Source organism: Mesocricetus auratus, unplaced genomic scaffold (assembly GCF_017639785.1).
Source record: "Mesocricetus auratus isolate SY011 unplaced genomic scaffold, BCM_Maur_2.0 Super-Scaffold_100022, whole genome shotgun sequence".
In the NCBI taxonomy this organism is placed as follows: domain Eukaryota; kingdom Metazoa; phylum Chordata; class Mammalia; order Rodentia; family Cricetidae; genus Mesocricetus; species Mesocricetus auratus.
This window is the reverse complement of record NW_024429203.1, coordinates 6542487-6570442: the sequence shown is the minus strand read 5'-3', so window position 1 is coordinate 6570442 and position 27956 is coordinate 6542487. Positions and strand designations below refer to the sequence as shown.

At 50.5% G+C, this 27956-nt stretch overlaps 1 protein-coding gene across 4 annotated transcripts; it reads right to left on the bottom strand.

Moving 5' to 3' along the window:
* Positions 1 to 28: 28 nt before the first annotated feature.
* On the bottom strand, positions 29 to 27702 carry B3gat1 (beta-1,3-glucuronyltransferase 1). Of its 4 annotated transcripts, XM_040729770.1 has the most exons (8): positions 27413 to 27698; positions 15896 to 16000; positions 9762 to 9856; positions 9471 to 9617; positions 4874 to 5382; positions 3979 to 4275; positions 3218 to 3318; positions 29 to 2167 (listed from the first exon to the last, which is right to left on the bottom strand). In XM_040729770.1, the coding sequence occupies exons 2-7, from the start codon at positions 15916 to 15918 to the stop codon at positions 3232 to 3234; spliced, it is 1158 nt and encodes a 385-aa protein (XP_040585704.1). In that variant the 5' UTR covers positions 15919 to 16000; positions 27413 to 27698; the 3' UTR covers positions 29 to 2167; positions 3218 to 3231. The 4 variants fall into 4 exon arrangements, with proteins under 4 accessions (XP_040585704.1, XP_040585707.1, XP_040585705.1 ...); XM_040729773.1 differs by lacking the exon at positions 15896 to 16000 and having other exon boundaries at positions 9746 to 9856; positions 27413 to 27702; XM_040729771.1 differs by lacking the exon at positions 15896 to 16000.
* Positions 27703 to 27956: the final 254 nt, after the last annotated feature.

The following is a 27956-nucleotide window of genomic DNA, read 5'->3' as shown; positions in this document are numbered from 1 at the left end:
AAGGTAAGGCTGAAGAGGATTACAACTGTTAAAAACCATATTTGACTTTTAATTTTGAAAACAAATTAAATAGAGTTAAATTAAAACAGACCAGATGGTGCAGCCGCTTGGGCTCCACCCTCACACCAGCCTCTGCCTGTGGAGCTCCTGAAGCCTGGCTTGACTCCTGTGGTGGGGCTTTCCAGCGAGGGAGTGGGGAACAGCCTGGGTTTGGAGAACAGGTTGTCAACATGGACCCAGTTCTGATTTGTAACAAACTCATTCTCAACAAAGATGAGGGCTGCAGTCCACCAGGGTTGTAATTATAAATAAAGACACATGCAGCTAAGAGAGGATATTAGGTGAAAACAACTGAACTAGCATCTGCCAGAAAATAATAATAATAATAATACCCCCATTTTGTTTTCATTTTCAATTTCCTAAAAAGGAGCACTGGATTTTGGCTAAGAAGGCAGCCTCAGCAGCTAGTTTGACCTTGGCCTTCACTCAGTTTCTATGAATGAGCAGTAGAGTGCCCAGGTATAAATTCACTCCTCAGATAGATGCCCTGTGCCATTTCCTCCCTCTCCCTTGCCACCCACTTGATGCCAAGGGGTAAATTTCCAAAGTAACATCCAAAGTGTAAGTGGTCGGGGGAGGGGGATATCCTGCAAGGTGGCTGTGGAATCAGCCCACCAGATGGTTTCCTGAAGGCTGTGGGAAGTTAAATCCATGTCAGGATAGGCAGCTGATGCTATTTTCTGAATGTTAGGTGTGTGGACTGAGTCCCATCCGCCCAAGAACGGGTTCTGAATGACTCTCGGGTCCGTCCTATGAGTTTTAATGGAGGGGAAAGCTGTTAGCGGTTAAAAAATAAACACCTCTTCAGTGGGCTTGTGCCCTTTCCTTTTCCCCACGTGGGAGGAAAATTGTGCTTCCAACTTGTAGGAGCTGGAGTGAGATTACCACTAGGGGGCCCCATCCAGCCAGTGTCAGGGGCCTCTCAGATGCGGGACACCCATGCTTCTCTTGGGTGAGTGGGTACAACAGGCTGGGCATACTGTTTTCTCTGGAGTGGAGAAGGGGCAGTGGGCACGAGGCAGGCTGGCTTTGCAAGCGTTCCCATTTTGTGTAAGACAGAGTGATTTCCAAAGCAGGTCTCACCTCCTCTCAGTGTTCAAACACTCCCGCTCTTGTCTCCGAGGCCCCGGCTAAAGCACCCCTCACCGGACTTAGTGTGGGAAGGGGCTGTGACTGCTGTGCCTCACACTTTCTCGGGAAGAGCTCTGCCTATTTATTACTGTTAGCTCCAGCCCGGAGGTCTGTGATTCTCAGGTTCTGGGAAGAGGGCATTTTGCCTCCCCGGTCCAAGCCAGGCAAGGGGCATTGCAGCCCGCGGGTATTGGAGAGGCAGTGTGGACACTGGGTGACGCGGTTCTTAATCCAGGTCAGTCAGTGACCTGTGCTGGCTCTAGACCCACCACCTTGCCAGTTCTGGCACAGGAGGCTTGAGGGACACGGGAAGGGGCTTTGTTCTCCCACAGCCTGAGGTACAGGGAGAGCTGTAGGAAGGCCCAGGCTCCCCTGATGCAGGGCTGGGTGCCAGGTGGGACCCAAGACAGCCTTATGCCCTGTAAACATGAACCAGAGGAGAGCCAGAGGTATTTCTGATTTGGGAGCAGCTCTGAGGAAGAGCAGGTGTGAAAGAGGAGTGTGGGACATCTCCACGTCCCGGGCTGCTCTCTGGTCTTCACAATGTCCCGGCTGGGCACATGCTGTGTAGTCATGCTGGGCCCAAGAGGAGGGAGCCATGAAGAGCCATGCTGCACTGGACAGTGGGGTTTTCTGACCTCCCTCAGCTCCAGCATCACTCCAAGACGGGGTCACCTGCTTAAGCCCCACCAACGCAGGAAGCTTCCAAGGAGGTGTGCTGAGCCCGGGCTTGGCTGGCAGCTGGAAGCCCCAGCTCTCCGGTCTCTCAAGCCCCTGGCCATGTTGATGGAGAGAACAACAGGCCTGGGATTCTGTGCTTAAATTCTCTGTCTTTTATCCTGGCATCGAGCTGGACTTTCTTGGAAGCCCTCAGAATAGACAAGAGGTGATGCTGTTCCTCGGGAGTCTGCCTCAGAGTGACTATCAGCCATGGGAGAGGATGGAAGGCAAAGATCAGGGTCTGAGAAGGAGATTCCTGTGTGGGGAAAGTAGGGACAGCACAGGTGTCAGCCTGGGGCGAGATGGAGCTGGAACTGCATGTAGGACTGACTGCTCAATCCCGAGCCCCTAGTGGACTCCACGGGGCCTCTCTGGGTTCCCCTCAGACACCATTTTTGAAAAGCAAGTGGTGGAGGTTATTCTAGTGACCTGGTAAGATGACATATTCTAAGAGGCACTAACCAAGGACTTTAAGTTCAGGATGACTCCTTGTAGTCCCAAAGATGTGGTGCCTGATGATGTCCTGGCAAAATGAAGGTATTTGTCTGGTATGAGCTCCCAGATTTGTGGTAGAGTCTGGAGCAGTGAATCCTGAGAGTGATGCCTCCAAAAGGCAAGAGCACAAAAAGCCTCCCAAAATACTTGGCCTGGTCAGTCACTTAGCATAAATCTCTTGGGCTATTGTGTCAATTTAGGCAAGTCATTTAGCTTCTTTTCTGAACATTGCTGTCACCTCTAAAGTGTAGGTAAATATGGTGGCCTACCCCAATGGGATTTAAATAATCAAAACGAAGTATTACATAAGGTTTGTTATAGATTGATTTCAGTGCTCTGGCAGCCCATTCCACATTAAAAAAATTGGGAGCAGAGAAGTGACAACAAGCCAAAACAGGAGAGGGGTAGCCTGGCAGTGGTGTGGGCTCCAGCGTTCCTGCCCAGTGAGTTCCTTCACCTGCTACTGAGAGTCACGGGGCACTGATCTGGTATCGTGTACTCTCGCCACAGCTCTGTATCTGAAGTAATCCATAGAACCAGGTGAAAATGTCCCTCACTGTGGGCCACACGCCATGGCCATCATGATAGCAACAGTGGAGGAAGGTGATGCTTGCAGAAGGACCCAGCTGTATTCATGAAAGCTGCCAGTTAGCTGAGGGGGCCGCAACAGGAGGAGGGCTTTGGCTAGGCTTCTGCCCACAGTGGTCTTGTCCTCCCACAGTTAAGGACTAAGAGCCCTCAGAGATGGAAGATGTATCCCAAACCACTGCTGCTTGTGCACTGCAGCGACCATGCAGGTTTTCTGTCCTACCTGCATCCTCAGCCTCAGATCTCCACCGAGGGGTCGGTGAAGCCCTTCTTCCCCTCATTCACCAGGACTGGCTTCTCTGTCCGCGTATGCCAGACCAGGATCTGCAGGTCCAGAGACACAAAAGAAGTGGTGCATGTCCCCAGTCATTCTGCTCCCTCTCGGCTCCCTCCCAAACCCTGCGAGTATTTCTTCTCCCCTGCTCTCTGTCCACCACCGCTGCCCCATCAAGACTTTTTAACTGTTCTTTGTTTCTATCTACACCCTCGTTCTTGCAGTATGTATATATGACACATCCAAAATATCCCTTGGAAGTGAGAAATCTAGAGCTACAGAAAATAGACACATCTCAAGATTTCCCAAGTGTGCATGTGTGGCTGTGTGGATGTGTATGTGCACGCACACACGTGGGCATCTGAAAGCACATCTGTGTACATATGTGCATACGCTGTGCATATGTGCATGTATAACTGCCTCTCTGTGTGTGTGTGTGTGTGTGTGTGTGTGTGTGTGAGTTCTCAGCAGGGGGCATGGAACACAGATGTCCTCATATGGAGTTAGGAATCATTGGAATTCCTCAATGGAAACCCCTCCCCACCTCCCTGCTTAATCAGTGTGGCCGCCTTACAGTAAGCTACCGTCCTGGGTGGGGACTGTAGACAAAGCTCTTTCGCGGCCTCTTCCCCGTGGATCTACAGAAGGTCTGGCGGTGTGTGGGAGTGCTTGCATTCCCAGCCGTCAGCTCTGAAGAGGGTCTTAATTACCTTTGTGCAGTTTGCGGCCTTGGGCTCCAGGTCGTTGAGGGTGACAAGTTCTCGAAGGAGGCTGCTTTCCTGGTAGCCTCCCTTCACACCACGGAGCTTGAAGTAGGCCTGGCTTCGCTGCAAGATGAGCCTCAGGTTGACGGCAAATCCAGCCATGTCTATTGCAAATGGCCGGTGGGGGTCGAACACTGTCTTCCAGCCAACTACCTTCCCTGCCCCATTCACCCTTGGGGCCTCATACCGAAGGCCACCAACGAAGGCCACAGGCCACACGGACACCCTCCTCGTGCTGCGCATCTACAAGGTGAGAACGTGAGTCAGGATGCAAATCTAGGATGAAAATGCTACCCATTCCCATAGGAGGTAGCTCACTTAATGAGTATATGATGCATGTGGGTCCCTCCCAGTCTGGTCGCCAGACCTCGGCCCCTAATCTCTGGAGGAATATTACCTAGGCATTCAAGGCATCTTTCAGCCAAGATTTTGATCAACATTTCAATATGTTGTCATTTTAAAATTTTTATTGAGCCTCTCTCCTTAAAACTTAACAGGCACACTCAAACTGTCCACCAGAGAGGTTTCTGGTGACTGTGTTAAATGATCCCATGAAAAGGTCTCTTTCAGAGAACAAACCTCTAGGTAAGGACTAGGGCTTGGGAGCTACAAGCGTCAACAGTCTTCCTTTTAATGGGCTGGATTCATTTAACCTGTACTGAGGTTTTCCCATTTCTTTTCCTGGTTCTTTGCAGTGTAAAGTGAGCCCAGCCCAGGGCTTCCTGCACGTGTCTATAGTGTCCCCTCATGGGGACTACCCTCTGCTCCTATTTCGGTCTGGGCCCTACCTCCTTCAGTCTCCTTGAGCCCCCCCCCACTCTCCCTCTGGGCCCTATCGCACCTCTTCAAAGAGCTCCAGACTGTAGGTGTTGTCATCATCTGCGAAGTACACCACGCCTGGCTGAGTTGAGTTCCGTGGGAAGGTTTCCCGCAGCCAGCGCAGAGCCAGGTTGCGCTGCATGGTGCCACGTGGGATGCGAGGGTCTCGGGCGTCACCTCGCAGCTTGTAGTTGCGGGGTGTCTCCACGTGCAGGTGTGTGTAGTTGAGGCCAGTGTCGCGCAGCAGGCGCGCTGTCAGGGGCGTCCTGCGAGGAGCGTCCTCCACCACCAGCCAGTGCAAGTTGGGCACATGCAGCAGTGTATTGGCCATTCGTGTCAGCTCTGCCTTCTGCACTGGTCTACTGTAGGTGGGCGTCACCACGTGGATGGTGGGCAGCGTGTCGGACCACGGTGGCGGCCTCGTGTACACGTATTCTGTGCGCACCACCTCCACGATGTCTCGGTCAGACATGCAATACTCCCTAGGGTCTGCACCGGGTGGTGCCTCACGCCGGGGGTCACTGCCCTCATCTGCAGAGGTGGGAGAAGGTGGTGCGGGGGGAAGGGGGTGGGGGGACGAGGGCGCTGGCCTGGCTCTGATACATGGCTCTCAAAGTCACCCACCCTTCCAAGACAGTCCTTCCCCCTGCCCCTCTGAAGAGCTGCTTCCATCTTTAGGCCTGAGCTTTCAACCTGTGGTCCTGGAAGTCTCATGAGAATTTTCCTAGTTTGGATTCCTGGGATGATGCACAAATGAAGCCCCCGTCATCATATTTAACATGCCTGCAGCTATTTGGATGCAGCGGGCCACCTTCAGTCATCTATCTCCCGTTCCTTAATGCATCAGGGTTTAAATGACAGTGCCCTGACTCTCACCTCCAAAGTGTCTTCCTCACATGCTAAAACTGACCACGTAGCAGGGAGGAACAGCTGGGTTCTGTGGTGTGGATTCCACAAAGCCAGGGAGTGGGTGATTACAGCACAGTCTGAAGGGACCCAAGGTTTCCCACAAACCCTTGAGCCAGGAGAGACCTGGCTTTCCTGTCCTATGCAAGCCAGTCTTTGGATTTTGGTACACAACAAAGCATTTAGCTATACAACAAAGCATTTAGCTACTACATTTGGTTCCATTGGGTTTTACTCATAGTTATCAATACAGTTTTGAATCTCGAATGTCATTTGAGTTTAGACATTTTTCCATTTTGGTTAGACACTTGTTTAAGTTTCCCAATTAGCCTGCTGCCAATCTCTCAATACTGTATTTTCTTCTTTTTTGTTTGTTTTGTTTTTTGAGATGGGATTTTTCTGTGTAACTCCGAGTCTTGCAACTCATTTTGTAGACCAGGGTGCCCTTGAATTCAGAGATCCACCTGCCTCTGCCTCCTGAGTTCTGGGATTAAAGTCATGTGCCACCTCACCCAGCCTAATTAGTACCTTCTAGACACATTCACTGGGCTCTCTGGACTATGAACAGTTCTCTTGTCCTAGCACCCAGTAAGCGTTTTGCATCTACACCCCAAGGATGCCAGGAGGAAAAAGATGCCTGCAAAAGTCTGTCCTCTGACTACATGCTCACAGACGTGGGTAGGGGGAGCCATCACTTTCTTAATTTTTTGAAAGTAACCTGTTTCAAGTTGGGGAAGCTCTGAGGACCAAGGTTTTCTTACATCTGGAACATTTTCCTGACTGGGGAAGTTGGCAGGCCTGCTAGGAGGAGCAAGCAAGGCTTTTGGCATTCTCATTTCACCAACTCCCTGATCTCCAAGTTAGGCTTTTGGGTTTGAAGAATTCATGTAGTGTAATGCTACTACATGTATATGTGACACATCCAAAATATCCCATGGAAATGAGAAATCTAGAGCTACAGAAAACAGACACATCTCAAGATTTCCCAAGTGTGCATGTGTGGATGTATATGTTCATGTGTGCACGTGCCTTAGTGCACCTGCATGCCTGTTTATACTCAGCAGGGTCGCTGTGTCGTGCTCACGGCTCATGTGTATCTCAGTGGGGATAGTAACGGCCAGAGGGCAGACTTGGAACATAGGCTCAGACCTTGCTTTCTGCTGTGACTAACTGCATGATCTAGAACAAGTTTATTAGATTCTGATGCCCTGATTTCAGTGACCATAAAATGGAGCTAATAATATTAGCTAATGATAATAGCATCTGTTTGATGGCATTATTGTATAGATTACAACACAAATCAAGGGCTTGGACCACTACTAGGCACAGTTATTGTCAACTCCCGTGTAGGACACTAGCTAGCCCACTTGTGGCTCCGTGTGGTTTATATGAGGATGATAGGAGCAAGCCACAGGAAAGGGCTGGCTGGAATGTGGACACAGAGGGTCCTGAGCCGTGACTCCTGCTGTCCTGCCATCACCATTAACCACGAGGTTCTGCAAAGTGTGGAGTCCAATGCAGATGAACCCAAGTGATTCACTTTTGTCTCCTGGGGGTTGCTTACAAACTGGTGTCGCAAGGGACATGGAGGCTGTTACCCATGCTGTAGATCGAATGCTGAGTGTGGGGGAACAGGAAGACTGGCAGAGATGTAGCTTGTAAAAGGGGGCTTTGAGGTTCAGTTGAAAAGAAACAACGTTAAGGAAAAAGGGATAACGTCCAGGATATTCTGAGCAGGATGTTTGAATTCATTTATCTGGTAGCCGATCATATTTTGGAGTCTGGGGTTGAGGGTGAAGACTTAGAGCCATTTTGTTCAGTCCTCTGCTATCCAGATCATACTAAACAGGTAGAAGCCTGTGTCCTGGGAGAGTTCTCCATGTGTTAGGGCCTGGCTGCAGCCTGCACCCTACCCTTGCCCCTGGTTTCAGGGCTTTTGCAACCCTGAATCCTAAAAGGCTCTTGGTATGATGTCTGTGACCCTCACTTTGCCAAGATGATGACAGACATTATGTCATTTTATATATGGTAGTTTTAACCCCTCTGGAATGATGTCAAAGGATAAAAGTGAGTCTAAACTGACAAGCTTCAAAGAGAGGCACTGGAATCATGAACAGGGGATGATGTCATGTAGAGAACCAGAGTGCCCAGCAAGGGCAGTCGGGCTGTAGCAAGAAGGCTGAGGGATTGCAGGGAGGTTGAAGGACTGCCTGCGTTCCATAGTGGAGAGCACAGCATGGCCTGTGACCCGCATACCGTTAGAGCCATATCGACTGAGGTCTCCGACTACAGCTGCTCCCCACACCTTACCACAAAGCACCCATCTGTTATGAGAAGGACTTGGGCACCTTCTTCTTTGCTCCCAGGGAGCATGGTGTCCCTTGCAATGGGAGAACTGCCAGCCTGAGATTGTCACAGCTGGGTGGGGCAGAAGGTAGCTTTAGTAAGACTGAATGAGAAGTAGCTAGATGTGGCAGGCAAGGAAGGTCTGAGGGTGGATATTCAGTGTGAGTAAAAGAGATGACTCGGGACTCATAGCCTGAAGGACACTGTTCTAATCCCAGCTCTTCCCCTTGCTCTTTGGAAGACTCTTCATCTCTTCAGACCTTTGCCCAGTTAGTCTCCTAAGCTGGACAAAGGAGGCGAGTGACACCCTGTCCTTGAAAGGTTTTGCAGCACGATAAAGCTGGGATGTAGCTCGATAGATACAGCACTTACCTACAGAGCAAGCCTGGGGTTGCCCCTCAGCAATCCAAAATTAAAGCAAAACCCAAAACACTATAGGCCTGGACTCTGCTTCCCCGGCACCCCTGCTGAGTGGCCCATCCTTGCACACTATGGAACTGGGTATGTATGTTTGTATGCACATTAATCCTGCTTGTTTTAATTATTTAAAATTTGATACTGCTTTGACAATCCGGAGGTTTGTGGTCTTTAGAAGGGACTACTCTTCCTAGTGGTCCCTAAGAAACAGTAAACAACTGACCACATCCCTGTATCTTGATCAGACAGCCTACAAGCCTGTCTTCCTCTTGCTGAAATCACCCAAGACCCAAATGCAGGGCAAGAGAATCCACCCTAATATTCAAAAGCCCACAGAAATCATCCATTCTACCACCTTTGAGTCTGGCATGATCATGCATACTGGTAGTCTCAAAACTTGAGAGGCGGAGGCTACGTAGTGAGTAATAGGCCAGTCAGAGCTTTATAGTAATACCCTGCCTCAAAAAAGGGAACATCTGACTAAACCATCCACTCTAAGCCTGCTTGGCTGCTCATATGGCCTTTCTCTACAGAAATAACAGTATAGGCTCTCTACAGTATAGGTTCTGTCCTAGCTTGCTTCACCCCTCTGCTTGCCAGCCCAGAGCCCTAGTGCCCCCCCATGTTGCCTCATGTATCATGGTATACCCACTTGTCTTGAGAACTGAGAGTAACAAGTGGCTTTTTCAATTCCCTTGACTTGTTGTCTGTCTGGATTGTGTCATGCTTGATTATAACAAATCCCAGGTACTTAAAACAATGTGTTTGGGGAGATGGAAGGGGCCAGGAGGAGGAAGAGAAGAAGGAGGGGGAGGAGGAGGCTTTCAGTGGTGTCTTAGAAGGCCAAACTTACCCCAAGGTAAGGTCAGGGCCCAGGTGTAAAAAGAATAATAGCAGGACAGCTTTTTATTACCAAAGCCAGGCCAGGGTGGGAGTGGGGTTGGGCTCACCCTTGTGTACAGCAAGCAGAGGTGCGAGGCTGCTCTGGTGCCAGACGGTGATGAGCAGTGTCCAGGGAAGCACGATGAGGACAATCGCAAGGATGTCCCGTCTCTTCGGCATCTCCAAGGCTGGCTGCACCCACAGCTCCTCATTACCTGAGCGATGGCAAGGTCAGGGGAGAGTGGCCACGGAGCGCCGGCAGCACAAGGGAGAAAAGAATAGGCATGGGCCGGCCGGCCAGGCACAGGGAGGCAGAAGCCGAACACTGGCCAGTAACTCTCACCAGCGCTCACACCCACCCATTGCGGAAGCAAGTTTGCAGAGTCCAGCCTGATGGGAGTCTGCGAAGGGGCAGTAATCCAGGGCAGGGTCAGGAACCTTCAGAGGTTGATACCTGTAAGAGAGAACAATGATGAGTGGCCAGAGATGTGGACATGGACCACATAGGCTGGCTGGCCAACTCAGACCCACAGCATCCAGAGTCTCTCAGCAGAGCATCCACATCTCCAGGGCCTTTTCTGTCTGGCTGAACGAGCCTGTGTCCTTCCCTGACATGCAGACACCCACAAGAACAGTGGTTTGCAGTGCAAAAGGACACAGACCTCAGAGATGCCAGCCTTGGTTCAATCCTAACTGGCCCACACAAAAGCTGTGGCCTTTGGACAGTTTCGTCAACTAGTTTGCACTAGGTTTTCAACTGTTGATCAGTCACCTGCTTTCCAAAGCTGTCCTCAGAACCAAATGAATTAATTCTCAGAGAGCACTCACGGTGGCCCCTGATAGAAATGTGCCAGGAACTCTGGTTGCTGTGATGTTCGTGTTAGCATAGGTAGCTTCTTCATAGCTTTGGCCCAGGGTCATAGTTAGGCCTCCTTCACGGGGTAGCAGAGGATTGGACATCATGAGGAAATGCCCTAAGTACCCTCCTCTATTTATGCCTGTAGGGGATCCTTGTAGGACACCTTCTCCTCACAAGATGAGTCTCTGGTCAGAACTGGCAATCAGCAGGTAGAGGGGGCTGTTCTCTGAGGACGCTTCTCAAAAACAGCAGCAGTGAGAGCCCCAAGAAAGCTCCCGATGGAATTCACTCCAGGTTCTGCAGAGGATCCGCTGGTAGCCACTGCTGTGGGCACTTGCTCTCCCTTGTGACAAAAGAGTAAGTGTAGCCAGCCCTTAGCTCCCTTCGGAATGATGACATTTTTCCCCTCTCTTCCCCGCCTCCCTCCCGTGCAGATGCTGCTGAGACCATAGCTGGCATAGCACTTCGCACTCTGACGGGCCCTCAACCTGCCCAACAAGCCAGAGTCCATCACTACATGGTAGACAGTCACCCAGAAGCCATATAGTCGGCTTCACCCTGCCTGCATGTACTCTTGGTCTCTGCCAAGGTTGAGAGTTATGGCCAACCAGAACTTTCTGTGACCCAGTTTTGGAAATGGTGCGCATTTTTCCTCCTTTTCATGTCTCCTCTCCACTAGTCCTAGTGTCTTCTGGGAGACCAGCTCTTGCTTTCTACCAAAGAGCACCACCTTAGGTGAGCCACATCCAATGCCCAGTCCTTCTCCTGAAGGGCTCACAGTTCCCAGAATTAGTGTTAGCCGCCGACCACTCGTTCCTTAGGGAATGAGACCAGAGGGTTAAATGCCACATTATAAGCCAACGGTGAGGCACCCAGGAAGGAGCCAATGCTGAGTTATGTGCAGCATTGCCTGCAGCTTCCTGGGAATGCCGTCTCCCCCCTCTGAAACACAGGTTGAGATTTGTCTTGTGGCAGTGTTGGGAGGTGAGGCCTATAAGGACTGATGATGGAATTAAGGGGAATTCATGCCTTTCACACGCCTTCGAGAACACATTATTCTAAAGCAGTGGCATCTCTCATGCCCCCTTTCCTCCATGGCTGTCGGCTCATTCTTCCACGTTCCTCTATGAGCGGCAGCAGCACACGGTCCTCTTGCACTCCAGAACCATGGAGCAAACTCCTTTCCTTTTTTAGCGCTCGGGTATTATCATAAGAAACAGACAACAGGCCAACACAGGGAGGCCAGATCCCTCCAGGGCTTCAGAAATGTCTGGTTCTCAAATGAGCCTGTTGAGGGTGTAGGTTCTGAGTCCAAGTTGGGAAAAACAAGAAAGGTGAGCTCTGCATGACCTCGGCCTGTGTGGGCACTTGCTTTCCTGCATTCACGCCTCTTCTTCTGGGCAGCCGCTTAGGCCTGTGCTCAGCCTCCCTTGTATCTGCCTGTGCCACTGCTCATGATAACCAGTTTTCCTACAGCATTCATGGGGTCCAATGAGAAAGACAGTTAACAGTGTTTAGACATCCACTCTGTGCTGTACTCATAGCTACCCCCAAGAGGCAGGTACGTGTGTGTCTCTATTTGCAGCTGGAGTCACTGAAGCAAGATGGGTAAGCAAAGATGGTCAGAGACAAAATGATGGAATTGCATGAGGCCATGTGGCTGTAAGCTGTTGCCTGGATAAACACTGGCTTAAGAGCCCCCTTCCTCCACCATAGCTCCCTGAACTGTTCCAACATCTGCAGGATGCCATAACAGGAAGAAGGAACAGGGAACAGGAAGGGACAATGAGAAGAATAAGGACCCAATGTAGGGGAGCATTAGGAGTGTCTGATTCCATCACATTTTTTTTTTGGTAAAAAAAAACTATGAAAGAAAAGGGAGGGGAGACAGAAAGACAAGCTCTAAAAATAAACTTAGCAATAAACCCAGTTGTGCATTAATTACTCTGGAAGCCATTACAGCTTGAAAACCCCATAACTTTAATGGAGGCTATTATAAGCATAGTGGCAAAATCGTGGAGCTAATTACCAGGCAGTTATTAAGTAGAGCAGAGAGTGCCCCCAGACTTGGAGAACACCATCTGGCCAGCAGGGCATGGGTCTACTGGCAATAGTGCCTGGGTGTGGGCAGGAGGCCAGGGCTTGAGGCTGTCCCTACACTGGACACTGAGACCAAGGTGGCTTGTGACACAAAGACTATGGTTTCTGCCTAGGCTGAAAGGAATGTGGTGATTGCCTGTGGCATCAGCATGTATCTCAGAATGGTTTCTGAAGCCTTGGCTGGGGCAGGCAGAAGAACCAATAGAAAGTTGGAAGAGGGCAGAAGGCAAGGTGGAGAGAATGGTGTCTGAGAAACAGGTGGCCGAATGGGGCCTTTTGGTGAGATAGGACATGTCTGTGTAGAGATGTGTGGGAGCTAAGGGTCTGCTCTGTTCATGACTTCCCATGCCATTGCTCACACACATGCTCCTGATGGGCCGCAGTGACTGCTGGCCTCTCTACCCAGCAAGTGCAGACGTGAGGAGCCTCCATTCCCCTGGTGTTCTCTAAGCATCCAATGAAGGGGGACAAAGGCTATATTGTGGGCTCAATGGGTAAATCTCAGTGAGGAATGGCCATTGGATGAGGAGCAAGAACTGGGACAGTGGCAGGCCATGTCCTGTGCATCAGGGGTGACTGCTCACGCTGCTCACCACCCTGACCTCTGCTCTTGGCCTTAAAGCATGGGAGTTGATTGGAATGATTCTAATGAGTTTGCAGTTATGCTAACCTGAAGTTAGGATGACTAGGCTCTATGAGAATGAAGACATGTTCTACATGAGGCAAGAGAGGTCCATGTGTGCATCCAGTACAGAGTCAGTTTCAGAGGCTTGCCATTACAGCTCCCTATGGAACCGTGTCACACCGAAAGCCCACAAACCCTTGAAGATAGTTGGGGAGAGCTATTCACAGAATTTTTTTCTGCAGGCTTCAAAGTGCTGTGGGCTACAGATAAACGAGGGGTGACAGGGGATCAAAATGAAGAGATCTTATCACCCAAGGCTGGAGGAGCAGTAGCTGCTGGCCCAAGAGGGCCAGAGGTGTGTGTGAGGTGGACTCAAGGCTTACCAAGTCTACAGAGACAGAATGGCTTTCTTCTGAGCCCACAGGTATTAGAACAATGGCCCTGGTACATGAAGATGGACTTATTGATCTCCACTTGAATAATATTAATTGTGCATCAAGGCTTTATGCCCAGTGAGTTTATGGCATAGTTAGCTTCCCAGTTAGAAAACCCATGAAAATGTGTCTTCCAGACAGTTATTTTCAGTGAGATAGTTCTTGCCTAGATTAAGCCTTCCTAGGCTTAATCCCCAGCATCATAAAACAAACAAACAAACAAACACCCATAAAACACTTTTAATCCATACTTAGAAGAATGTGGAACATTATTGTGGAGCCTGGGAGTTGACACAAGTGGCATAACTCTCTTTCTATGGGATCACAGACAGCTTCACAGGAGGGGCTGGAGCTGGGGACCCTGGTGGCTGGGGAGATGTTTTACTTTTCTTGAGAGTGGGGTAGAAACAGAAGGCTGAGGGACCATTGTAAAGAAGATAAAGATGGTGAGGTGTTGGCCCCAATCCCAGCATCTCTCTTCCCTGCACAGGGCATCTCCACAGGAACGGAGGCACAGACTTTGTCCCAGAGATCTACAGGAGCCCCTAATGGGATCAAGGGATTAGTATCGATTCTGCAGGCACTGCTCAGGAAAAGCCCAATGCCAGAGCTAATCAGCTTGCAGTCTAGTCAATCCATACTTCATTAACCCAGCCCCAGCCCTTCAGCCACAGCTCTGATGCCTTGGGCCCACAGTCTCTCCTGGGGTGCAGGACACAGGTATTGACTCCTCTCAGAGTGACAGCTCCTAGAATACATGGGGGCCTGTAGAGCCTCCTGCTCTTCACTCAGGGGAGAAGAGGGAGGGCAAGGAAAGGAGAAGGGGTCTTCTCAAAGTTCCACTCTGAATGCCACCTTGACACCTGGGGTGTACATTTTTGAAAGCCCATCTTTTTGATAGTCCCAGCGGCTCTGCGTGGTAGTCAGGGGACCCTGTCTCTACTTTGCATAGGAGGGCCCAAGATCTAGAGAAGCTTCATGATAGGTTCAGATCTCAGTGTTAAATGGAGGTGAGACTTGGAATCCTGCTCCCTTCAGTATCCACTCCACTTCGTTTGAATGGATTCTCCTGGGGTCTTTATTTCTGGCTCTCCTGGTTCACCCTTGAACCCAACCACTTGAGACTTCCACTTCGGGAAGGAGCTACAATGCTCCTAAGTCTACAGGGTTTCCTCATCATACTTCCATGTTGCTTGAGGAGAGGAAGGACTAGAGCAGGAAATGGTAATGTTCTCTTGTTTTGTAGCCTGGCCCCTGCTGCCTGGCACTTGTGGTACTTGGACAGGAAGGGCAACATGAGACTCTGATCTCCTGTCATCTTGTCTCCTTCCAGCTTGGAAACCAAGCTGAAGACTTATGGAGAAGGGGGCAGTATGTTACCCCAGATTTGGTGTGGACAGTTGTCTTCTTTTCTTCCAGTCCAACAGTGTCAAAAGCCATGGTGTTTGTTGAAAAAATTTTAAGGCAATTCTTTTATTTTAGTTTTCTGGAAGTAGCCTTGAATTAGATTTAGATTATGAGTATGTAAAAATGAAAATTGGGTTTTAGCCTAGCATGGTTCTCTGCAAGTCTGAATCCTCTCTAGTCCATGGCAGAATTTTAAACAGAATAAATAATGGTACTTGACTGGGTTTCCTGAGACTACCTGGGTCATGTTAGTGGTCTGTGGACAAACTTACATTAAACATCCACTTTCCATAGAGCTTCTATGCAGGAGGACCCAGATCAAACACCCATATTTTGTCCTGTGGAGCCATCACATGCCTATGCCTATTGTTGGGTATAAATAGGCAGGGCATTAGCAATAGATACCTCACTGACTCTTGAGGGTGGGCAGAGCCAAACAGGTCACAGCAGTTGGAGGGCTATTGGAGAACTGAGGACAGCCAGAAATGGTCAGCCAGTCCATGGAGGAGCACCAGTTAGGAGCCACCATGTAGCAGAGGTGTGATAGATGACTCTTTAGGCAGAGGGTACAGTACTTGGTGCTTCGGTGGGGGAAGGTGTGTAATGACCAATAATAGGACAATGGTTAGACAGCGTAGGGTCATTCAGCACTTGCCCCCATGATGTGGGAGGAAGTCCCTGCTCACAAAGAACCCTACATCTAATCTGAGTCCAGAGAGATGTTCAGTTTCTCCCATCTCCTTGACTTTTCTTCATTGTTATCTCTTCTTCCTTGTCATGGGCTTCTTCTGCAAGCCATGCCAACTTTAGGGATAGAATGTCACCATCCCGAGGGAATCAAATTCATTAGCTATTGCTGTGTAACAAATTACTATATGCTAAGGAACTTAAAATAGCATCTATTTGCTGTCTTTGGTATCTGAGATCAGGACTCCAGGTCTGGATCACTGAAGTCTCCCCAAAGGATTGGCTGGGCTGCATTTCTATCTGCAGGATTAACTGGGGGAGAATCTGCTTGCATGATCATTTGGGTTGTTGGCAAAACTCACTGGGGCCGCAGGTGCTTACCTCCTATAGCCTGTGTCTGTCATACCTTGTCATGTCCAACTCTCTTCTGTTTGGCCTCTTACTGTGTGAAGTCAGCAAGGAGAGAATCCAGAGTTCACTGAAGTCCTACATGATGGAACATAACTGTGATAGTGATAACTGCAGCCTATTGGTTAGAAGTTAGTGACAGGAATAGGAGGATATTGATATATGAACACTTGGAGTTACAGATTATGGGGGTCATCTTAGAGGCTGCCTGCCTACCACAAACAGCCAGATGGCCCTCCCCTTTTTTGAGCTCCTCAGCTCTTGCCTAACCATCAACTGTAACATCAAGGACCAGACAAACCATAAGTTCTATCAACATCTATGACCTCTCTGCCAGCTCTGTACTCTTTCCTCTGTCTGCAAAGAATGATCCATGGAGGAACTGTGCAATAGGGCAAGAGCTTGGGTCCTGGGCATCTCGTGAACCTCTCTCCTCCTACACTGTGGCAAGGGAACTTTGCTGAACCTTCATTTTCTCATGGGGCTAACATGGTGTTTCCCCAGACAGGTTATTAGGTAGTTAGGAAAAATTAGCATAAACAATGTGGCCTGTGGTTGGTACCAATAAACAGATACTCTGGTAACTGTGATTCGCTCAGCCTTGGAAGGGGCTGGTGTGGATTCCTAGCTTGCTTCCTTTTGATTACTTCCAGTGAAACCCCAGGTGGTCCCCTAGGGCTTCCTTAAAAGAACAGGTCATGGAAGAAGAGAGGGACTAGGCTAGTCAGAGACAATTTCTTCCCAAGAGATAACCTTGGCTTTACCACCTGACACGAAGCCATGAACCAGAGTCGGGGTAATGGCCAGTCCCAGGGAAAGGGGCTTACAAATGCTCTGGGAGCAATCCCAGCAGGGCCCATTCACCCCATAACCCCTCAGCTGGAAATCTGCCTCCCTGCTGTGACTCCACCTCCTTGCTTCTCTCTGCTAGGTTTATGCCATTGTTTGGTGTGCCTGGGGATGAGCCCTTGTGTCCGATGGCTGTTCCAGACCCTGGGAGGTTGGGGTCTGCTGTCAGATCAGCCACTGTACATCTACCTACTGCCCTCATGGAGCTGATGGTGTAGAAAGAGTTCATCTGGTAAAGGTGTCTCAGATCCCTGCCCTTCATCTTCCTAGGTGTGATATTTATAATTTAAATCTGGAAAGGGGTTGGACTGAATTTTTCAACCTGACAACACATCAAGACTGATGGCAAAACACAGAGCACCTCCCGAGTGATTTCAGAGGGCAGGGATTCTCGTCATGACACACATATGTTGACATACATATGTACTTGCACATGTGTGCAGGGGTCTAGCGTGTCACCTGAGTGATAGAGCACTAGTTTACAGCTCATTTTTTGTTATGGGACTGGGTCCCTGTTGAAATGAAAGGCTATCTCATATGCCCTTGGCTTCCAATGCTTGGGCCTGGGATTATTATAAAAGAGATGGCACCAACATGCCATTTGGTGTTCTCTCTCTGTCTCTCTGTCTCTGTCTCTGTCTCTCTGTCTCTCTCTGTCTCTCTGTCTCTGTCTCTGTCTCTCTGTCTCTCTGTCTCTCTCTGTCTCTCTGTCTCTGTCTCTGTCTCTGTCTCTGTCTCTGTCTCTGTCTCTCTCTCTCTCTCTCTCTCTCTCTCTCTGCAGTGCTGGAGTAGGAGGCAGCCCTTTAAAAATTTCATGAGGGTAGTTTCCAAGTCCTCTAGTGCTGTTTATCTCATTTAATCATTAAACCTTTGTAATTCCAAAGCTTTTTTCCTTCCTTCCTTCTTCCCTCTCTCTTTCTTTTTTGATAGAGAAGAAGCTGAGGCACAGGGTATGCATTCGATTTCTTCAACTGTGCCAGGTAATAGGTAGTGTGACATTACCACATCTCCTTCAGCTGAGGTCTGTTGTTGACTTCCTGCTGCGACAGTCTTCTTCCTGAGAGTGGCAAGTCCTCCCTCTCAGCCCTGTGACAAAGGGCTCTTCCCTGCTGGAGCTGCATGCTAGGGTGAAACTGAGAAACTGAGATCCCCTTGCCCCTGGCTCACCAGGGCTCCTGTGACCTTACACTTAAAAAACCGATAACTCACAGGAGCCAACAGATCAGCCACAGGTAGACTGTGGGTTATCTGGGTATCACCCACGATCTGGACCCACCGTTTCATCCTTGTGCAGGTGATGAGTGTGGGAGTGAGGTTTGAGCATAGATGGGTGCTTTTCCCTCCCCCTCCCCGAGTGGGTCACCAGCCTTCTTCCAGGCTTCCTGATTTCCAAACACTGTCTTTCCTCCTGCATTATGAGCTCTCTGAGAGCTGGTGAGTCTGACTTGTTCCAAACAGGAGCCTTCTCATATCCTCCTCCCACCCACCTCAACTCACTCCCCGGAGACAGGCTCAGGACTGGCAGTGCACTCCATTCAATGCCACAGGGACACCACACTCGGGGTGTGCTCCACCTTTAGATTCTCCATGGTAGGGCTGGAGAGATGCCTCAGCCGTTAAAGGCTAGGCTCACAACCAAAATAGATTCTCCATGGTATAGCAGAGTTCTCTTTGTTTAAGCGCTTACCCATTCTGGGTTTGGAGACTCTCTCCACCCAGCCTACTGCAATGCTTAGGGCCCCGTGAGAGGCCTGCGGGTTGCTCAGGACATCCGTGGGATGGATGTCTCGTGTTAGTGAATACCCACTGGGCTAGCACCCTACCAATGGATGCCTGCTTAGCAGAGGAGGGACACAGCCTATTTTGCTACCAGCCAGGCAGCAGGGACTAGTAGAGCTACAGCTGCTCAAAACCAGAAACAGCAGAAGCTACGTGGGCAGCTGGCCAGGAGGCCTCATCTCTCCCTCTGCCAGGCTGCCATGCACCAACAGTTGGCAGAGAATGGTCCTAAACGGAGAAGTACCGCAATGCCCCCAGAGTCATTGGCTCTGAGACAGGGAGAGACCCTTGGGGACCCTCAAGACAGACGACAGCCTATTGCTATGCTGCCTGAATGAAGTAGGGGTGAGGGTGCCCATATCTAGGGTGGAGCCTGGCACAGATATCTACTGGATCCTTACTAGACCTAGGTACTGGACCAAGCACACCAAGGAACACAGAGTGGGTCTCAGCCTGGAACCACGTGTCTCAACCTTGAGCATGTTAAAGGAGCATGCAGAGCCTTTCAGGTGATCTCAGGGCTTTGTGTCCCAGAGGGAGGGTGGGTCAGCTGGTACCAGTTTGCTCCCTCAGCACTGTCCTCGCTCTGATGCTGCTCCAGGCCATTGTCTCCTCACATTCCCTTGGTACTGATGTCTGTGCTGTGTCCCGAGAAGGGTGCTGGCAAGCTGAGATGCCCCTGAGCCCTGTGCCTTCCTAGCTTACCCCCCCCCACCGCCCCAAACCCAAGCATCCAGTGTAGTCATCAGATGCTGGGTTCTGTAAACTGCCATGCACTTACTGGGTTTGATGCTTGTCCTCCAAGTCAAACCTGTGTATTCCCACCTGGGACCCAGTGCCCAACACAAAGCAGAAATGTCATCAATATTTCTGAAGCTCAGTTTCCTTAAGGGTAACCATCATGGGGCTATTTGTGGTCAGTTTAGGAAATCCATGGAGAGTATCTGGTTCACAATTAGCACAAACATTTCTTAGATCATGAAAAATATAATAGCAGTGGCAGCCATCACAATCACCTTGTTTTAAAAACAGAATTCCAGGAGTTAGGGGGGGCATGAGAGGATAACAGCATTATCAAAGTACATTCTGCATAGGCATGAAAACACCATAACAAAATACATTATATAAAATTAATATATGCTAACAAAAGCCTTAAAAATTCATTTGGAACCCACCACCTGGAAAAGACGCAGAGAAGGGAGATACTCCAGTTATTCCCATGGGTCAGCACCAACTGCTTGCTGGGCAATTTTTCTAGCATATTCCTCCTTCCACAGAGCTAGGTGATGCAGGGACTTCAGCTCCTGTGGGTGTAGGTGACCGGCATGCAGTAGCATGATAAATGGGGGTGGCCTGAGGCAGGTTGTTTTCCCATGTGTGGGACAGCTCTGCTGCCTGGAACCTGGCTCTGTGGCCTGGTTGGCTCTGCTTTTGTTCACAGAAGGCTCTCTTAACAATGCTCCAAAGCCCTGTTCCATGCATTCTCCCCTGTTGCCTTAGGAGGGTGCTGCTTTTTCAGCCTGAGTGGCAGAGGCTTAGGATTAAAGGCGAGAAGAGATGAGAGTCAGACACTGTGGCTGCTCTGTGGTCTGTCCTCTGGTGAGGACTATTTGTTCCTTCCTTTCTTCCTGCACAGGGTAGTCCTGCATCCCGGTCTAGCTTCCAAGATGCCCACCTAAAGAAGGACTATGGATTGCTAAGATACTAAGATACACCAATGGGGGTATGCGGCTAGGGCCTCCTGCATACAATAATTTTCCTGCCCTTTATCCCACGTTGCAGGTTCCTGGGAGCTTCATTCTTGTTACCCCCTAACCCTAATCTCCCTCTTCTAGAATGCCTGCTCTGTTCCTAAGGTTCATGCTGTCTGGCATCAGCTATCCCTACTCACAGGATAAGAAACAGTTAATGTGATGTGCTGTGGTGTTTGGATGAGCATGCTAATAAATGTGTGTTAGCCAGAGTGGCCAGGTTGAGTATGCCACTCCCTGCAAACACAGCAGGTGTGAGGTGATGAATGGAGGGCCCCTTAATCTCTTTCCCACATGTGGAGATTATGCTGACACTATCTATGTGTGTCTGGGCTGTATATTACATGGCAAGCTGCAGGGTGGCTATGCATCATTGATCACCTCTCTGGAAAGGGCGCTTGAACATCGCAAAGGTACATACTAAAGACAGATTTGCCTGCTATACCCCCACAGGGCTCTCCGGGGCCTCTTGGGCTCTGGGCCCTGACAGAGATCATAAAAAGGCAGGTAGGTTTCACCTTCAGGGCTCCAGGAAGGCTGTGGGAGTGATGCAGGCGCAGGACACTGGCATCCTCTGTGACCAGGATGTCTGTGTGGAATACGTTTCCCTTTCTTTGTCTGTCTCAATACTTGCTAAATTGTTCAGCCCCCAGGACTAGGAAGGCCATACTCATCTAGGGGACTGAACACCTAAGGATGCTTAGGAAACACAGGATGGCTGGAGGGAGCAAACAGAGGCCCAAAGAGACTCGGGGTAAAATGGGGCTCTCCTGCCAGCTCTGTTCTCCTGTGGCATCTAGCACATAACTCCATTCTGAGTACCAGTATATCTGCTGGGTCCTTCCTGCAGCAGGAAGGGCAGTTGAGGCCAACTGCCATCGATCCAGCATTTTGTACTCCACGCTTGGCAGACAAGAACCAGTCCACAGAATGAATGTTTAAATAAAATGTTGCACGTGCATAGGCAGAGTATCACTTAGCCTTACAAAGCGGGGTGTGTGTGGGGGGAGAGATTCTGACACATGCTACCACGAAGATGAACCTTGAGGACATTAGAAGAGAAATGAGTCACAAAAGGGCAGTGTAATTTCTACCCATATGATGAACCTAGAGTAAGGTGCAGGGCTAGGGTTAGTACTCAACAGATGAAGAGATTCTAGTTTGCAAGATGGAGATTGGTTTTATAAAACAGTAACTATATTTGACTACTGAACTATAAATTTAAAATGGCTAAGATGGTACATTTTATGTTACATATTTTTTCTTAGCACAATAAATTAAAAAGAGCTGGTTGTACATGTGGTCCATTTAGACCTGGCCAACAAGGACAGTCCCACAGGCCTGGGGCTCTGAAGAAGAAGCAGGGCCCAGCAAACTTCCCCTGACGTTGGGTTAGGCGTAGTGTCCTGTGTGGTCCCAGGTGAGCTTGTCAGCACCTTTCTGGTTGTCTCTTGGCAATGTCACCTTGAAGAACTCAGTTCTGGGCACACCTACGGGTGCAGCCCTTAGAATAATGGGTATGGGTATTCGTACGTGGCAGCCCTCAGCCTGGCAGGGGAGGAGGCTAGAGCAGCAGCCGCTTGCTCTGAGACACAGAGGGAGATTTATGAGGGGGAGAAGAAGTTACTATCGACAAGTGATGAGTTAGGAGAGTAATACGTCAGCTTAAGTTCAGAAACTCTGACGGAGAAAGAAAATCACATGCCTAGAGGCTGTTCATCATCCTAAGCAGGCTGCAGAACCAGGGTCCCTGGCCTGTGGCTGAGCAGTGTGGGTGCCAGCTGGTCATAGTCCCTCAGACTCTGAAAACAGCGTCACGTCTACTGTGAGGTCTGTAGCGAAGGAAGGTGGGGAGGGAGAGAGAACAGGAAGACTATGAAGATGCTGAGAGGAAGAATGACTATCTACCAGGATGGCCATGGAAATGTCTCTGAAACACAGCATCTTCCTTGATGTTATGTGGATGACTCCATTCACTGTGTTTCCTAGGGAACCAAGGACCAACACGTCCTGGGAGCAGCTTTGCTCTCACGGGGTGCCAGGGCAGTGATGGTGGGGTGGGGGTATGGTGAGGATGATCACCAATGTCTGACTCAAGAATGTGATCCCCAATCAGAAGGCTGCAGCCCTGGGCTATGAGTAGTTACAAGCCAGGTCTTAAGCCACTGAGGGTCCCAGCCCCTCAACTCCCTGTGTTTCATCCAAGTTAGAGTACAGTGTGGAAGGAGACACTTAGGTTTGCGTGGCCTTAGACAAGGGTGGAGCCACCGTGGCATCTGTCCCACGAGTGTAGGAAGCAGCCTGGGTCAGCCCAGTGCTGTGGAAGCCTGGTGGCCCAGGCAGCCTGGACATCCGTGTACCAGTTCCTCACAGATTTCCTGCTTTCTGCCCTCCCTTCACTTCCCTCCTCTGGGATACCAGTTCCTGGGGGTGCTGTAGAGGACCTATGTGAGGTGACGTTTTGCTGAGTGGGCACGTGCTATTTGGTTCATGTCCTTCAGACTTTAGGTGAAAAGACAGGTGCCTCACAGGTTCGGTCACCAAGGGAGTTACTGATTCAGCCGGGACAATAACTTAGGGCTCTTTCTGGCTCTTTCACCGACTCGGTTGCTGGGTAGGTGAAAGCTGATACCTGTTTGCAGGACCCTTTCTGGCTTCTGCCCGCCATCAAGATTGGAGCCACAGCCTCCTGGCTTTGCTATTCTCAAGACCAGGCATGGGAGTAGGCCCAGGAAGAGCCCCCTCAAATCCCTTTATCTCACTCAGCAAGACGGCATAATGATGACCTTGTGGCTGAAGCTAGATGCTGCTTTGTGTGTGTGAGTGTGTGTGTGTGTGTGTGTGTGTGTGTGAGTGTGTGTGTGTGTGTGTGTGTGTGTTTCCTCCAATGAGTTATAATTTCCATTGACTCCTTCTTCAGACAGAAAAAGAAGCAGTCATGTAAAGTAAGGACACACTTCCAGTCGTATTTTATCTCTAGGGCCACATTCGCTCTCAGGTCAGGAAACAGGCTCCGGAGGGGTTGGTGTTGCAGGCAAGGCCACGTGCTGCTGACAGAGAGCCTGGCACAGAGTGGGCTGCTCAGCAAGTGCTTCTGTGAATTGCTAAACAAAATGAAGAATACAAATTGCTTTCTATTTTCAAATAAAAAAAAACAAAAAAAGCACCGGCTAGGCTACTGTGCGTCCTGAGCGATTAGCATGAATAACTACAATGACTCATCCCCTCTCCAACATCTTAATAATATTCCCATTCTAGAGATGAAGAATCAGAGGCATAGAGAGGTGAGCGGCACCCCAAGGGCATGCAACTAAGAGGAGGGAGATATGAGATCTGAGTCCAGTCACTGCGGCTCCTGTCACCACACTATGCCAAACCCTCTGTACAGAGGCTTTGTCACAGTAGCCGTTTAAGAGCTTTCTGCCTGCAGGCAGCATTCTAAAGGCATTGTTGAAGATGGCAGGCACTGGCCACAGGTGGCTCTTAAGCCCTTGAACTATGGCTGGAGTGGTGAGGGACTGCTTGGTGTGCCAAGGCAAGCAGTCCACCCACACTCAACATTGGCTGTCCCGAGCTCTGAACCACAGCCATATAACTAGCAGCAATCCCGAGCCTAGTGAGTTAGACCTGGCCCCAGCGGTCAGATCCTTCACCTGTCCTAGAAACAAAGAAGTCAAGCAGCATAGAGATGACAGAGCCTCACCCTTAGGATCCAGGCCAAGCTGTGAGAAGGGGAGTAGAGAGACACTTCTGACCACCAAGACTTTTGCCTCTGTCCCTTCTGCCCTCCATTGCTGTCCACTTTCCCTCACATAAGCACATGACTGGGCTACACAGCTTATGCACATAGGGAGAAAAATCTTGCCCATGGCTTCGCCCATTGAGCAGAGGACCTCCAATGCCTTGGGCATGCTAAGTCCTCTAACCCATCCAGCTTTTGATCCAGACTTAGACTCCCCACCTTGGAACTTATTGGTGATGGCAAAGCCTTAATCCATGCCAGGATCTTGGCGCAGAGCCTGCCTCCTGTGCTGCTGTCAGCTGGTGTGTGTGCAGGCAGCGCAGACTCATTTTAATATTGGCCGGAGCTAAACCTCATTAGAAAAGTAAATTTGCTGTAGCTGCAGGGGAAAAATGCAAGCAATCCACACAACCTTCCCAAAGCTAAATAGAAAACACAGGGTTTAGACTGTTTGATGCAATATGTCACCAGGTGCAGAGCCTGGGACACAGTAGGTGACTGAATTCTGGGTGATTTCTGGTCATAGTCCCCTTTCAGTATGGAGGCTAAGTGGTCATAGATTTAGAATGTTTGCAAGTCCCCCCAAAATTTAGATAACCATTTGCTGGAATGATTACAATGAAAAAAACACTAGATATGAAAACATCATTCTTGCTACTCTTTTGTGGAGAGATGCTCTGTCTGGGTAATTTGGTTCTGGATGAGGAAGAGTTGGGCCCAGTTCACAGTTAGAGTCTAGATAGCTACATAGGTTAAAGGTGGGAGGGAGACTGTAGAAGATCTGAACAGGGAGAGGGGTCTCTATAGCCGGTTTGGATGGGGACAGCCTGGACTGACCAGGCCTGACCCCTGGCCTTCCAATTCTAGAGCTGTCTGGATGCTGGGATAGTAGAGCAGGGAAGGATAATGCATACGATATATAAATGAAATTATGGCTCATAGCCCTTGGACTTAACAGTCTAAAAAGATGATGATCCCCAATTTACAGACTGTCAGGACAACATGCCTTAGAGGACTCCCTGTCAAAGTTCACTTAGCTGGGGATGGAGGTACTGACATGTAGGACCCCGGTGAGCCTGTTTTAGTGGCCTGTCTCCTCTGGACCATAAATACAATGTCTCCTTGCTGGTCTCTGGGGATCTCCAAAGATCTAGTCTGGAGCCCTGGCAAGCAGGATGCTACACAGAGAAGGGTTCTTTCCCTGTTCCCTAGATGTCTGGCTGGCTTTTCCATGCTCTGCTTCCATCCCCATCGTACTCCATTCCAGGCCCAGGAAGGGTGAAAGTCAGAAGGTGATCATTCCTGGATACTGGACAATGGCCCAGCAGGAGGGTCCCCTTCACACTCCTGGAACACTTTTGTATCCTGACTCCATCAGAGTCTCTCTCAGTAGACAGTCCACCAGCTCCCATGTTGGGATGCTGCAGACTTGCCGAGGAAGGCTTCATACATTCCAGCTTCTGCTGCACCTTGTCTTTGCTTTCTCTCTGCCTCCTTCTCATTGCCTGTCTCAGGCTCCGATTTCCCCTTTTGCCAAGGCCTCACCTGTCCTACAGCTGTCAATCAGAGAAGCACCCAGGAATCCTCATTCTTCTCTCCTAGCCACATGGGACCACAGGAATCCCTGGCTCAAAGCCTGGCTCCTTGGTTAGGTCATCCTTGCAAAATCTCATCACTTTGGGCTACATATCATGAAGGCACGGTAGACTTGGTCCCCTTCACTAAAAAAAAATCCAAGTCTATTGAAAAGTGGGCTTCTCCCTTTGGGCAGCTTTTCTCTGCTACAGGCTCCCATTCTGTAGTTGGGTTTCCTTTAGTGATTTACCTGCCCCAGGCTTCAGGTGGAACATTCATTCGGTAGCACCGCATCCAAAGCCAGTGGCATGCATACATCCAACCACACCTGCAGGCACAGCATGATCCCCAAGCACTTGGGGAGCAGCTATACAAATAGGAGCAGCAAGACTATGGCCTCCATGACTAGTGGGGCACAAATTCATGCATTCTTCTGGTCCCATCCCCCAGGAAGCATTTTTCTGTTGTTGAGAAGGCAAGAAGGAAGGAGATGGCATGCGACTCCAGGACCCTTGGGAGTGGGAGGTTTTGTGAGGGTCTCGTGGAGAGGGATCTTTATTCTGCATGAACACAAAGAGGACTCAATGTTTGGTTCAGAAAAGCCAAGAGTGCTCACCAACCGAGCAGGCTCTAGAAGGAAATGCCTCCCTCTGGAGTGAGTCTTGACAGAAGAAGGTCGGAGGAGCCAGAGCGACAGCTCTTGCGTAGCTAAATACCCACCACAACACTGTCACTTAAGAAGCCGCATGTGTGCCATTTACACACACGCCCCCACCCCATTGTTTCTGTGGTAGACACATGGATATTCACCTAGTTCGCTTGAAACTGTGTGCCAGATAGTGCAAGATCAAGATCCTACCGGGCACTCCAGCTGAACTGGTCTCCATAGAGAAGTTCTCCACAAGCATGGGGGAAGCCACCGTCAACAAAAGGTCCTTCTTAGGGTCCTGTGCAGTAGAAATCTGGGAGTCATCTCAGCTCCAGCTTCTATAAGCTATCCAAGGGAGTGCGTAACTAGGACTACATCTGTCTGGGTGAGAAATTGGTAGCCGGTCAAGACCAAGGTTCTGTGTGAGGGTGTGTGGGTGGGGTCCTAACCTGAGCTGCTTAGTAGGAGGCTGGCACCCCCGGTTCCTGAGGTGCTGGATCGAATACTGTATCTCTTGTCTCATGTCTCAGTTTCCTTTTCTGAACTTTGTATGATCAACTCCACTGAGGAAGGTGATGACCTGGTCTTGCCTCCTTCCTCTTTGCTGCACTGAAGGATTTGCTGTCACTTTTGACATCTCTCAGCGCATCAGCACCCACAGAAAAGATGCAGCGCTTGGCTCCCCTGAAAAGAATTAAATTGTAAATGCTCAGGGGAGGAGAGCAGTTGGGATGACTGCTGGTGAGCAGGGGTGCGGCTAGAGCTGGCCCCCACTCCTGTTGTGGTCCTGCGGGCCACCAGGAACCACCTGCTGAGGTGGCAAGGGGCAGAATAGATAAGAGATAGACCAGTTGTTTGAAGACTCTCAGAACCAGTTCTTGCCTTCATCCTGACGGAGCGGGGCAGGCAGCATCCTAGCTCCATTTCCTAGCCCCCTCAGGGGCAGGCCCTGGCAGTCGGCCCTCTTTCCCGTTGTCCCCGTTTTGTGCAACACACACACACACACACACACACACACACACACACACACACACACACACACACCGCGCGTGCACGAAGGCGGACATGGCGTGGGTACTGATGGGGACACATAAAGGGGCTCTGTGCACGGCGGCGGTAAGGGGCGCGGGGCTCGGGACACTGACCTGCAGCGGCGAGTCCATATCGTCCCCGGCGCGGTCCATCGCGGGTGGCAGTCCTATGCTCTGGCCCCAGCGCCCCAAGGCGGCTGCTGTGCGATGCGCGCGCTTCTCTCTCGGGGCGTTCTCCGGCTCCGTGCCCTCGGGGGCCACTTCATAGCCGCCGGCCCGCTCATCCACAGCCCCAGCCGGCCCGCTGCCACCGCCCGGCTGCTTCTGGGCTCAGCCAGGCGGCGGCCGGAGCCCCGGAGCGCTCGGGAGGGCGCGGGCGGGCAGGCGCGCAGAGGCGGCAGGAGCCCCAAGAGGCGACGCGCGGGCCGGCCGGGCCGGGGTGGTGGGGCGCGCGGCCGGAGCCCAGCGGAGCGGGCCAGCGCGTGGTGCCCTCGGCGCTGGCGGCGGCGGATGCGCGGTGCGGCCGCGGCTGTGACAGCGCCTCCCGCCCCGCCCCCACGCACCCCGCCCCCGCGAGCGCGAGCTGCCGGCGGGACCAGAGCCACTAGCGGTCCGTACCAACCTCGCGGGCTGAGGCGGGGGCCGACGCTGGACCCCT

What these genes read in the sequence shown, in the direction of transcription:
- B3gat1 (XM_040729770.1), bottom strand. Translation starts at nt 15,918, where the DNA reads ATGACAGACACAGGCTATAGGAG. An exon ending in CAAACTTGCTTCCGCAATGG is followed by an intron (nt 9,618 to 9,761) that starts GTGGGTGTGAGC and finishes GCCATCGCTCAG; the next exon opens with GTAATGAGGAGCTGTGGGTG. An exon ending in TCTGCTTGCTGTACACAAGG is followed by an intron (nt 5,383 to 9,470) that starts GTGAGCCCAACC and finishes CCACCTCTGCAG; the next exon opens with ATGAGGGCAGTGACCCCCGG.